We start from the raw sequence: 13,706 nt of genomic DNA, 5'->3' as shown, positions 1-13,706 counted from the left end.
TCAAAAGCAGGTACACACACTATCCATATTATAAACCCTCCACACTGCCTGCAAGACCATCTCAAGTATAATCTGTCTTCCATTTACACTTTTAAATCAGTGTTGGCAAAATACTCTCTAAAACAATTATACAAAATAAAATTTTATAATGCAAATAATAGTATTTTACACAGGCAAAAAGAACTAATAGTATTAGAATATTTCTTTTATAAGAGGAAGATTTGCAAAATGCAATAATCTCTTCCTTAATGTTAATATATTACAAAATTGGCTCTAAGCAAGCTCTAGGAACACCATTCTGAATTTCTAATTTCTGAGTTATATTTTAAAACAGTTTATTATTTCACTCCAAAGACAATTATTGAACACCTTTGTATACCTCTGTGTAGGAGACAAAATGTGTGGTCCTTATCTTCAAAAATTCAGAGTTAAGAAATCTGTATTTAAAAATAAGTGATAAGAGCAAAATATCTTTATATCATTTGCTTTCTTAAATAATAGTGTTTAAATTAGTGGTATTACTTGAATGAATCCATTTTTACTGTGTGCTTTAAGCAGTGAAACAGCAAATCTGCTTCTTCCAATGTTCTCATTTTGTCTAATTGTATCTAAGTACACTTAATGAATCAGCTTAAGAGAATTTTGGTATTTTCCATTATATTATGGGAGATGAAATCATTTTACAACTTATATAAAGAACAGTATGTGTGTTTGTCTGCAGTGCAAAAGATTTGCTTTAACACATGTTTCCTATGGGATTTGGATGCTGAGCTTGAGGCTCATACTGCTGGCATCAATCAATATCCACATCAACAAACAAAACCACCAGGGGTACTGGCATCTCTGCAGTGAATAGATACACTGAAGCCAAATCTCTGAAATTTGTTTAGCCTATGGGTGACTGCTGGAGTCTGAAATAACTTAAGGTATCATGCAATCATTTATTATTTTCTATAAAAGATTCAACTCAGAATATCCCTGAACATCTGGACCACAAATTTGACATTGAATCCTAAAAAAATCATTCATTGATTCATGCCACAGATGTTTATTGAGTGCTTCAATCTTCTAAGAACCATTCTAGGTATACACCACAGTGATGAGTTCAGCATCCCCAGTCTTCTGAATCTATATTCTACTGTAGGAGTAAGATAGAAGTAAGTGATGAGAACTGGAAGTAGGTTAAAAGGGTAAGGGGTGAAAAAGAGATGCTATTGTCGACAAGGTGGTCAGGGCATGCCTTTTGAAGGAGGTGACATTTACTCATAGATCTGAATAAAGTGAGGGAACAGCATATCAGCATCCCAGGAAGACTATTTCAATGGGTAAGTGAGGGTCTTGGAGTAAGAGATGGCTTGTAGAAAGAGCATAATACAGAGAACAGCAGAGTGTGTTGCAGATCAAACAGAAGGGACAAGAAAAAGTGGAACAGCAAATGAAACTGGAGCAGTAGGCAGGATGCAGAGCATAGCCAGATCTTGGGAATTTCCAAATGGAAAGATGGTTAGATTTGAACAAGGAAACAATACATCCGAATTTGATTATTATAACTATTCCTTTAGATCCTAAATAGAAGTATAGGGAGAAGATCAAAAACGATCCAATTATCATAGGATATAACAGAAATTCAGAAAGACCTGAAGGAGCCTAGACTAGGAAGTAGATGATCTGAGAAGGATTAAGTCAGGATGTAAGTACAGATATATTATAAATGCAGAGCCAACAAGATTTGCTGATGGATTGATATGGTGGTATGAAAAAGAGAAAGAGAGAGAGAGAAACCAGAGAAAAGTCTAGATTATTTTTATCTAAACCATGGGATAAATGAAGGTGTAATAAGTTGTAGAACAGTAGGTTAGTGGCATATTTGGGATAAAAATCATATTTGCTTTTGGAATTTTAGTTGCAAATTAGATATCCACATAAATAGCAGGGGTTTCTGCTAGGCTGGAGTCCAAGAAGTTGGGCTGAAATATGAATCTGAGAGTAATCCGTTTGTAAACAGTATTAAAAAGTATGAGTCTGTATGAAACCACTAGGGCACCAAGGGCCGCTGAGAAAGAGATGGAAGATGAAGATGCCTCCCACATCAATAAAGAGACATCAGAAAGAGGGGATGTCTGTGAGGTAGGAGAATACCTGGAAAGTGTGCTGTCCTGGAAGCAATGTAAAGAAGGCATTTGAGGGCTGAGGATGTAGCTCAAGCGGTAGCGCGCTCGCCTGGCATGCGTGCAGCCCGGGTTCGATCCTCAGCACCACATACCAACAAAGATGTTGTGTCCGCCAAAAACTAAAAAAACAATAAATATTAAAATTCTCTCTCTCTCTCTCTCTCTCTCTCTCTCTCTCTCTCTCTCTCTCTCTCTCTCTCTCTCTCCCCTAAAAAAATAATAAAATAAAATTCTCTCTCTCTCTCTCTCTCAAAAAAAAGTTTAAAAAAATTTAAAAAAAAGAAGGCATTTGAAAAATGAAATAATGGGCAACTGGCATAGTTGGGATGATGAGAGGGTTCTCAAAAATTACAGCATGGGAATATGTTGATAAAACTAATAGAGAAAGAATAATCTTGATAATGTAAAAGAGAAAAGGCTTTTATTTGATGGTGCAATATGCTTGAGAGTTGGGCTCTGGAATGTAAGCAGAGGAGTAGTGCTGTTTACAACAGGCAGCTGTAGCCGGAGGAAAGGTGGCATGCACAGGAGAAATTCAGGGAAGGCAGAAGCAAAGTTTCCCGTTGTGAATGAGGAGGGGGAAGGGTTTTATAAGTTGGAAAAGTGTGAAATTGACCTGGGAAGTTGTGAAGACAGGTTTCTGGACAGTGGTGAGCCATGTCAGTTGTGGTTACATAATTGCAATGTGAGAAAGTCAACATGGTCTTCTTCAGTCACGTTTAATTTCTTAGATGCAGGTTAGGAATAAGCAGAAATCAAATTTAGCTTGGGATGTATTTTTTTTTCCAAAATGGGTACTACAGTGCTGGGGATATGAGAAAGGAAATTTAGAGTGGGATAAGTGATATAAGGAACCACAGGAGCTAAGCTGGCCAAAGAAGGAAGAAAGGACACCATAGGATGAAAGCTAGTGAAATCTTAGCAAAGTCAATGGCTTAGACATACTTAGGGAAGTGTCTGAGAAAATTTAAAGGGACAGTGCTGAAGGGAAGTGGCCTAGAAAGAGCAGTGATTATCAGAATAGGATGTTTGCAATGAAGTCTTAGGGATGGTGCAGGTGTGGGTAGCATGAGGTGTGAAGTACAGCCCCAGGTCCAGGCAGGGAGGAGTGAGATTTTTTTTTTATGTCAGTGGCCAAGTTGGTGGATGGAGAAGGAGGAGAGATAGGAAAAACCATTGGTTAGGAGCTAAGATATTCAGTAAATGATAAGAAAAAGTAGAGACTAGAGCAGCTTCCAAGGTTTGGAAGGGCGTGGTATGCAGGTTGTGGGTAAAGAAACCACTGGAGAGGGCTGTGAAAGGAGAGTGACCACAACACTCGGAGAGACCAAGAGATCTTTACTGCAGCAGTGCAACAGAGGAGAAAAGAGAGAGTGAGGAAAGAGAGAAGAAAGGAAGGGGGAGAGCAAAGAGAGAAGAGAGAGGAGAGAGAGAGAGGAGAGAGGGAAAAGGAGAGCGAGAGCAAGAGAGAGAGACAGAGAGAGTAAGAGCAAGAGAGCAAGAGAGAGAGGGGCCCGGCAGGAGGGAGTTTTTATAGCCCAAATCTAACGGGGTCTCTGGGTCTGCGAGCTGCCTTGTTGGCACAAGGGGGGTTAAGTGTTCAGCATTGAATGGTGGGTTGAATGTTCAGCCTTGAGCAGGGGCTTGGGCATTTGGGCTTGAAGCAAACAGGTGATAAAGAACCAGACAGAGGGTTTGAGTGGCCAGGTCACCCTGCAGCTAATTTTGTTTGGCATGCCCTGCAGACAACTTATTCAGCCTGTCCTGTACCTAACAGGCTGTAAGGGAAGTATTTTCTTCAAGGGCTGACCATGTCTCAGAGAAAAGGATTTAGGGAAGGACAATGACAGCTCTATAATCCAGACATAGAAGGTAAAATGGAAAGGTCTGAGGCGTGGAGAGGGGATCAGAGGTTAGAGTAAGTGAGAGAAGACACTGAGCAATAGAGAGATAAGCATACAGATGAAGGAGAATGATATGGGAGTGTAGCAACAGGCATCAGGGAGAGAACGTGAGAACCCTGATGTATTGGTTCCTTTCTTGTTGCTACATTAGAATACCTAATACTTGGTAATTTAAAAAAATAAAAGTTTATTAAGACTCATGGTTATGGAAGCTGCTGAGTCCATGATCAGGCAACATATCTGGTTAGGGCCAGGTACTATTTTGTAAATATGGTAGACATTGGAAGAGCTTGCAAGTAGGTGCGTGTGGAAGAGAGAAAACACAGCCTCACTTTATATCAATCTACCCTCACAGTAACTCATCTAGAGCCACCTGAGCAGAACTTACTTACCAACTTGAGAGTAGACCCATCCCAGGAGGTAAACTTTCTTCATGACCTAATTTTCTCATCAAGGATCCACCTCCAACACCACCACAATGGTAATTAAATTTCAACATGAGTTTTGGAGGGAACAAATAAATCATAGTACCTGGAGATCCCTTTGTTGTGATTCATAGTTAGTCAATTGTGAGGTGGCAGGAAATGGGTATTTTGAGAAGAGAGGGATGAGATGGATATGACAAGTTCACAAGGACAGGTAGGATGCTCAGAGCTTTCCTTAGAGGTCAGAGGCACAATCACTCAAAGAAAATGGTGTCCATTTGGTTCTCCATTCTAACAAGTCCATATTCTCCTGATATCCTTCCTAAGAAAGGTAAACTTTGTTGTATGAACTGGTCACCTGAGCTTAGCTCTTAAGGGGCCATATGGGTAGCCACTAGATATCGTTTAAAATAAATAGTACTTTGAGTTCAGTGGATTTTATTACACCTATAATCCCAACCACTCAGGATAGGAGAATCATAACTTGGAAGCCAGCCTTAGCAACTTAGTGAGACCCTGTCTCAAAATAAGTTAAAAAAAAATAAAGCTTAGGATTCATACAGTGATAAAGCATTTGCCTAGCATGTGTGTAGCCCTGGGTACAATCCCACAGTACTACAAAAAATTGTATCATTTAGTCCTGGACCTGAGTCATAGAAAATAGACTTTCCACTAGCTACACTTTCTGCTTAAGATCTACAGAAGGTTCCCTGGGTATCGGCTGCCTAGGGAACTATTCGTTTTCCAAGCCACTTCTCGGGAAGTGGCCTTTAAGCTGGGCAGCTCTAAATTTCAACTCATTCCCCACTTGTACAATTAAGAGGACCATAAAGAGAATAATGAAATGGACCTGTGGGAGCCACTCAGCCAGTCCTCTTTTCCTGTGGTTTGTGAGTTCAAACAAGGCAAAATCTTTCCTGCTCTGCTGCTTTCTTTAATCAGAGGGAAGAAGCTGCCCTGGTCCTAAGGCTCTTTCTGGATCTCAGGGTATGCTGCTGATGAAGTGAGATACACACGGATATCCCTACATCACAGACTTGATAGGCCATTTCTGTTTCATTGCAAAGGCTCCCTAGGGTTGCATGGGCTAGGAAAGCCCCTCACAAAAACTGCCACCCTGGCTGATGACTTTGGGTTCATCCTTCATGCCATGTCTCAAGATCTTAGCTCTGCAGTGTCTTTCATAGCTTCACCTCTGTGACCTCTTACTTACCTTTCTAATATATCATATATTCCTTGGAGACCACGCATTCCAGGGCACCCTTCCATTCACCAATCCATATCCTTAGACACTTCCATTCTATTTTACTTAGTACCTTTAATAACCAACATCATCTTCAGCATGCACATGGACAGTTGATGAAGGACAGTTGCAGGTAATTTCTCAGACATTATCCTCGAGCATGATGTGATTATTTCATCTCAGGGCTGAAAGTGTGCTTTAGTCGCTCTTTCCTTGCCATCAACCCGTGGAAGCTTATTTGGGAATAGATAAGATTACAGACCCTGGGACCAGGATATAATTATATCCTTTGCTGGTGAATACAATACTCTTTCTGCTGCTGATTATGACAAATTAGTGAAGCAGAATCCTACTCTGTTCTCTAGGAGCTGGAACGTTCTTGCACTAAGAATATTTTGAGGCCCAATAACTGTTTATTATTAAGCACTTTCTATGTGCAAGGCCTTGTGATAAGAACTTCATGGGTCACACTTCTTCCTCACAGAAATTTGATAAGGGAGGCACAAATGTTATCTCTACTTTCAAAGCAACCAAACAAATTCAGGTTTATAAGTATTATATAACTTGTGTAAAGTCTGTATAGCTGTCAAGTGTAGAGCCGGAGTTTGAACCTAGGACTCTAATTCCAAATTCGCATGCATGTCCTTCTCTATGTAGTTACTCAAATTTGGGTGCAACTCTGCTAGATAGGGAATTCAGGGGTTTGTGGCTGAGATTGCATTCTGTAAAGCTAGCCTGAATTTCAAAGGCCACGTTATTATATCTGTGGTGTACACTGTCCTACCTGGGAATGATCTAGGTTTTTTTTGTTTTTGTTTTTGAAGGAAGCCCCAGCTAATGAATAAATAAGACTGACTTTATTTGAATTCTAGTCAAGAGTTTTTCATAATTTCATGATATGTAACATACAAAGTCCATGTTCCAGTTGGCCTGATGTCGCATGGACAATTATATTTTCAATACTCTACAAAAGATACCCAGCCATTTAGTTTGACAAGTGAAGATAACATAGTAGGACCAACATGGAAGCAAAACCTTTCTCTTGAGCTTGTAATCTAGAATCCTTATAGTTACATAGTTTCAAAGAATCTGAATTAGGACATCCAAGTAGTATAAACAGGATATAGCAAATAAACCCTTCATGACAACTACTGTGTATCCTTAACTCATCTCCAAAATTACTCTTATGTCATTTTGCAGTTGATAATTTCAAGGCTTTTAGCTGAATTAATAGAACCAGATGGATATGCTGCTCATGGCCATTGTCACGGAGATCAATAAAATTAATGAAAGCATCCCTCATAAATCAAAGGTTGAAAACCAGGAAGATGATTATGTGTTATTTCCAAAAATCATTAGTAATGCTTTGCCTTGGCACTTCATTTGCCAAAAAGAAGGGAGGGGGAGGGACTAAAGATCAATAAGATGCAATTCTGGTTCTTTTAGAAGATACAGTTATGGATAGAGCTATAAGTTGAGTGAACCAGCAGGTTTCAGAATAGGCCTATTACCTACTCCCCTTAGGAATAACAATGCCCCTTTGTAGAAGTGATTTCCACTTCACAGGCCAGAAAACAGGCTCAAAGAAGTTCAGTGACTTGTCCTTGCTGAACTGCACAAAGCCTGGTGAAATGCTTATCTAGGTCTCAATTGCCTGCTATTTCCACTGTACCTTGCTGGCTCCTGAAATGTTTCTTACTTGGCAACAAAAATAACAAGCTATAGGAGATTCTAAAAGAAATAGCTATTGGGAGCACAAAAGTAAATTTACTCTGCTTTTGGATTCTAGGAAGCTTCATAGAGAACTAACAATGATTTGGCTCTTACCAGATGACTGGACTTCGAAGGAGATAAGGAAGACAGATAAGGAAAAGCAGGTGGGAAGTTCCAGAGGTGTCAACTGGTATGACAAGTGTAACAGGAAGTGGTAGGAAATTATAAACGAAACTGGAAGTCAGAGCAAGTTTATGTGAAGGACTTTGTCTTGGTCTAGGGAAAGTCATCAAAGTTCATTAGGAAAGTCAAACTATGTTCAGATGGGTGAGTTAGAAAGGCAACCTGCAAATAAGGATAATAAAGGGTAGATGCTCTGCGTAAGAAGCTCTCATCAAAAGATGAGGGAAACTGACCAAAGAAACAGACAACCTGGTGAGTGAACTGCAGACTGACAAAGGAAAAACGAGTCCTTCCTGTATGCTAGCTGCTGTGATCAGTCTGACACAACTTATCGCATTAAAATCATAGAGCAGGTCTAGAGGAGTGATATTTTCATTATTCCAGTTACACAGAGGGAAAACAATTTGCATAAAAGGTTCAATAACAATGGGGAAATTGTAGACTACTCGAACCCAGGCAGTTTGATTGCAAAACCTTTGATTTTAACTATTGCATCATATAACTTTTTGGATGAATTCAAGATTTTCATTGGATAAGACAGGGACTAGAGAAAGATGTAAAAAAAAAAAGGCTGGAGGTTGGGGAAAGAATTACTGAGATTAATTTTGTCCACTTTTAATCTGAATTAGGACATCTGAGTAGTGATATGGACTAGATATATGTGAATGGTGGGAACATGAAAAAAATTTTAGAAAAGGGAATCACTGAGCTGCCCCCACATGCTTTCACTTTAAAAAAAAAAAAAAGCCATTTGCCTGTGGCCCTGCCTGGCTTAAGTTCACAGGACATGTTACATTCTCAGCAAATGACTTCCTATCTGCAGGAGATATGCAGGCCTAACATGCCCAAACACTAATGTTAAGAACACAAGTTTCCCTGATGTGGCAGGAGGGATGGGGGAAGAATTTTGTGACCCTTAAACTGTCCAAATTCCCAAACTCAGGAAGATAAGGATAATTACCCCATCCATAAAATCTGTAAGAACAGGCCCAATTAGAATGGGTTAGCACTGACCAAAGTGACCTAGAGTTGTCATGGCAGTGGGGGCTTGAAAATCTGATGTCATCCTGCTGTCAGTCAAAAGTCAAGAGGTGAATCTGGGCAGAACTCTCTAAAACTTTCCTGAGACCCTTAATAAAACTGAAGGAAAAAAAGCACACTGGTGTTCTCCTCTCTGAGAGGACCCTCTGGGTTCTTGAAAGTTTTGCCTTTACCTTTCCTATCTCCTCTAACACACTCTGAGTGACATGTCTGAAATCTTTCTGACTTGATCTCAAGAATCAGAGTTTGAAAGGGGTCCTTTATGCTACCTCAGCTGCTCCAGCCTTGTAACAGCTGTAGTTAGTTTCCTAAATGAGAAGACAGATAAAAGGTAAGTCAAGATAAAGAAGTATATATTGCTATATAGTCGCTGCTTGATACTGAACAATCACATAAGCTTGCTCAGTGGGGAGAGGTAAATAAAAGCAGAACATTGACAAGAATGAATGCTATAAAGACCACACTCCTTGAAAACAAATAAACACACATTCAATCTCCAAAAACACAAATCCCATAAACTCAAGCAGTCTTTATTTTCGATTATGCCTTTCTGACTTTGTGCTCTAGTGTGAGATTTATTTACCTGGTTTCCCCAAATCATTGACTGACTGGTGTGTGAAGAATTGTCTTTCCAAAAGAATAGCTTCAGAAAACTCTGAGTTTTTCTAGAAAGTAAACAAACATATTTGTCAAATTGGACTTTAATCATTCATGTTTTAAAATTATTGAAAATATGTCTTCAATATAGAAAAAATGATATTGTTGAAATTAGAAGCAAAATAGTCTGCTTCTTCCAAACTTTCCCCCAACTCCTCCTGGTCCTCTTCTCCCACCATCTTGCTGCAAACTGCCTTCACCATCTGTGGTGAAGAGAGACTCCCAGATGACAAGAGCCTAAGTGAAAGAAATATGTCACTAGATGATGCATACTGTAGTGGTTTCACTGAGGACACCAGTGATACTACTTCATTTCTGTCATTCAAACTGCAATCTCTGGGAAACAGGAAAGCAGTCTCATACATAGTATAGGTATTCAAGTGAGGCATGGGTTAGAGGCATCATTTCCTAACTTCCAAATAGCAGGAAGAATGTCTCCAATAACTATCCAGCATTTACAGAAACTCAGTCCAGGAGGACAGAGCAATTTGAAGCATGAATGGTTAAATGATATTCTTCACCAATTTTTCTCCTTAAGATGCATCTTGCATGGGAGATATTGCCATCTGTGAATCTGGCAAGGTAGACAGGGGTATTGAGAAAGAACTTTCTTACACAACCTCAAAGTTATCTCACTAATTACCTGTGTCAAATTATCTCACAAAGTAAATCTGAGCTGGTCCAAGAGAAGAATTAAAAGAGCAGTTCAAAGGTATCTGGTGATTCTAATGTACTTTATAAAACTATTTACATTTCTAGTTTTGGTCATGGCGAGGTCTATTGGCACAAACAGCACAGCCACAAAGTATTCTTTCGCTTTTAATAACTCATATATTTTGTATATATTTATACTTCTTCTTATCTTCATTTCCTCAACAAAAGGGGAAATAAAAATATTGATCTATAAAATAAGCAGATGATAACACAATGCCAAAAATAGCTTATGTTAAGTGCAAGGGGTGAAGCTTGAAAGCAAGCTAAATTGCAACACATATCAATTTAACATTTATAGAGGAGACTTACAATAAAATAATTCTTGAGATATGCTTCTGATTTTTAGTTTAGTTTTTAAAAACTACTCTATATACACATATCCAGTTGAACACTTGACAGTAGCATGATGGGGCATGATATAACTTTGGTACACATTGCAGATATGGGTAGTTAATGACTGTAAATGATATTCCTTCACCAGTGAGATCTCTATACAGCCAGGTGACCAGCCACCTGATCCCATATTGTTTCCCACCAGAATCCCCAGAGTTCTTCCAAGAGCCATCAGAGGCAGCAGAGAAAGCAGGCTCACTGGATCCATATCGTGTTTCCTCTCTCGGTTCTCCTGGGTTCCACTGTCAGCTCTCCAAAGGTGGAAAAAAACTGCTCCATTTCCTTCTGTAGCATGTCATTTCTTTTCTCGGCATCTTCTTTTGCACGCTCAGCATTTCGCATTTTGATTTCTATCATTGTGAACTTTTTCCTCTCTTGATCCAGTTCATCATGGAGACTCATCATTTCTGTTTCCAAAGACAAATTTCGCTGTTCTAAGCTACAGAGGATAGAAAGAGGGAAAAAAAGAATAAAGCAATTTATTCACTTGAAATGCAAGAGGGATTCAAATGTTCTTACCTCTGTGTCTACAGTGCTTAGGAAATTAGAAGGAGGCCTTTTAAGTCAGTGACACAAGGTCAAAGGATCAAAAAGGTTTTATTTTGTGGTCTCATTTTACTATTTGCTAAATGATTTACTGTCATTTCATTTGTAATAAGGCCCCAAGGCATCTTCTGGAAGCATTTAGTTGTCATTTAGTAGTACACGAACAAAATTTGGCCCAAAGAAACCAGAGGATCAGGTCATATAGCTCTCATGGGGAACAAGCAGGAGGCGGTCAAAGAAGGAAGCTTCCCAGACACTAATTATGAACTTAGTTCACTAAACAGAAGGAGAAAGAGGAGGAAAAACACATTTGTCTTCTGTCAAAGGAAAATTCTGATAACAATAATGTCATGGTTAGATTTAAATCCACTTCTAAGAATGGACTTTTCTGGAGTGTACAGAGTGACATGTTACAAGAGAGTAATCAAAGTAGCCAGCTGACCCTGTCAAGTGAGGTAAATGTTTAACTTCCATTTTTATTCTTTTATTGCATGGGACTTAAATTGCTCCATAAAAGTGCATTCTTAGAAGTGGGCTTAAATCTAACAATGACATTATTGCTGTCACTTAAATAAGCACTGGAGGCTTTGCAAACATGCATCCCATCCAGGCAGCCAGCCTGCCACCACCAGGGTTCATTGCTTTCCAAACTGTTAGTGCATCCTGGGGTACAGGTAAATTACAACTTATAAATTGATAGTTGTATTATTTTGGAGAACTATAGAATTGAAGGTAACTTCTTTAAAAAAAATATTTTTTTCTCAGAGGCTCAGGAGGCAGAGGCAGGAGGATCACAATTTCAAAGCCAGCCTCAACAAAAGCAAGGTGCTAAGCATTTTAGTGAGACCCTATCTCTAAATAAAATACAACATAGGGATGGAGATGTGGCTCAGTGATTGAGTGCCCCTGAGTTCAATCACTGATACTCCCCATTAAATATACATATATTTAAATATATATAAATAAAAATATATAGATAAATAATTTATATTTAAGTGTATATATAAATATATATAGAAAAATTTTTAGTTGAAGATGGACACAATAACTTTATTTATTTATTTATTTATTTATTTATTTATTTATTTATTTATTTAAAATGTGATGCTGAGGATCCAACTCAGTGCTTCACATGTGCTAGGCAAGCCACAGCCCCATCCTTAAGGTAACTTCTTTAAGAACAAAAACTATGTTTCTATCCATAACCAATAAGACTTAAGTCACACTTATATATGTAAACACACATGCACATGTACCGACATGCAGAGTTCAAAAGAGGGGTGTTAAATACTTTTTTAATGTAAGATGTACCTCAGTAATAGTTGACTTTTTCTTCATTTCCCCTAAAGTCAAATAGGAATCACTCAAGTTTACCTAACTACTGAAATTGAAAAGGTAAATGTATATGTAGCTTGCAAAAATCTGATTATTTTAATAACAATCAAATTAAAATCTCAATTACTTTTCTGTTTTGAAAAAATAAAAACAAACCTAATATGTTCTCTGAGTATTTCATCCAGATAATAAAAACACTTAAAATGAATCTACCTTTGTAAACAACTGGAATTTCAAAATAATAATTTCTCCTCTTTCATACTTGAGGAAACTATTTTAAGCACATGATCACATTTTTTATGTAAGAATCTAGTACTCTGCTGGTTGCCACCCAGAGTTATCATACAATATATTCTCTTTGCTTTCTAAAGTATTTTAGACCTAAAAATGTTGGAAGAAGCTAAAAAAAAAATACTAAGAAAGTGAACCCTTACAAACAATATGTTGACACATTTGTATATATCAGGTACTTGCATGAAATTCCCAGGACTTTAAAGGAGTCCTGGAAGGAACTGAATACAGAAGGAATCCCTCCCAATACATTATACATAAAAATGCTGAAAAAATATGAGATGTTTAAAATGCAGAGTCAGTGTTAAAATAAATAAAAGAATGCCTCAGTCACCAGAACCATGGAAGAAACTCAAATACTGAATAGTAAGTGGAAGTACACAGGGGTGCTGACCCTGCCTGTATCAAGGCCAGGGCTAAGTTTTCTTTTTTGCACAGGGACAGGAGGTGAGGTCTGAAATAAGAGAGGCAGAAAGATGTGTGTTATTCATGAATGTTTGGGACACAGATTTTCTTGCAAAAAAGGGACTACATAAACTCTGCTCAGGGACCTGTAGAAGTGGCAGAATTGAATCAGCAATTGAGAAAATTAGTAATTCAGAAAAGAGATCTGAGAAAACAAAAATGTCTTAGAGTTGATAAATAGGACAACTTAAATAAGAAACATAAGTTAACAGAGATGGAAGATAGATTATGAAAACTCAACATACCTTACTCATAAGGTTCTAGAAAGAAAGCAGAAAATGGTAGAGACGGAATAGACAAAAGGTGAATAAAAACATTTAAGAATTGAAAGGGATACAAGTCCACAGATCAAATAATAAAACATATATTTTGAGAGTTAAAGAATGGAAAAGACGTTGGGAAGATGGGATAGCAACATTATCATTAGAAAAATGGGCTTTCAGATAGAAAGCATTATTATAATAAAAGATGCCTGTTATTTAATAATAAAAGGATCAATTCAACAGGGAAACAAACCATTCTCAATTAGTATAAGAGAGCCTCAAATTATTCTATATCAAATATCACAGAATTATAAGGAGATTGATAAACCCAGATTAATGTTTGGAGAATTTGTGGTAACTTT

At 38.0% G+C, this 13,706-nt stretch overlaps 1 protein-coding gene across 8 annotated transcripts in view; it reads right to left on the bottom strand.

Moving 5' to 3' along the window:
• Positions 1-6,581: 6,581 nt before the first annotated feature.
• The window catches only part of Arhgap24 (Rho GTPase activating protein 24), a 711,589-nt gene continuing 704,464 nt past the window's right edge, over positions 6,582-13,706 (bottom strand). For all 8 annotated transcript variants that reach the window (XM_078021565.1, XM_078021564.1, XM_078021563.1 and 5 more), the window contains one exon: positions 6,582-10,883. In XM_078021565.1, the coding sequence (XP_077877691.1) occupies positions 10,640-10,883 (244 nt within the window). In that variant the 3' untranslated portion in view covers positions 6,582-10,639. The remainder of the gene's footprint in view (positions 10,884-13,706) is intronic.

Source organism: Ictidomys tridecemlineatus, chromosome 9, assembly GCF_052094955.1.
Source record: "Ictidomys tridecemlineatus isolate mIctTri1 chromosome 9, mIctTri1.hap1, whole genome shotgun sequence".
In the NCBI taxonomy this organism is placed as follows: Eukaryota; Metazoa; Chordata; class Mammalia; order Rodentia; family Sciuridae; genus Ictidomys; species Ictidomys tridecemlineatus.
Note: the sequence above shows the minus strand (reverse complement) of the source record. Positions and strands in the feature narration are given on the sequence as shown.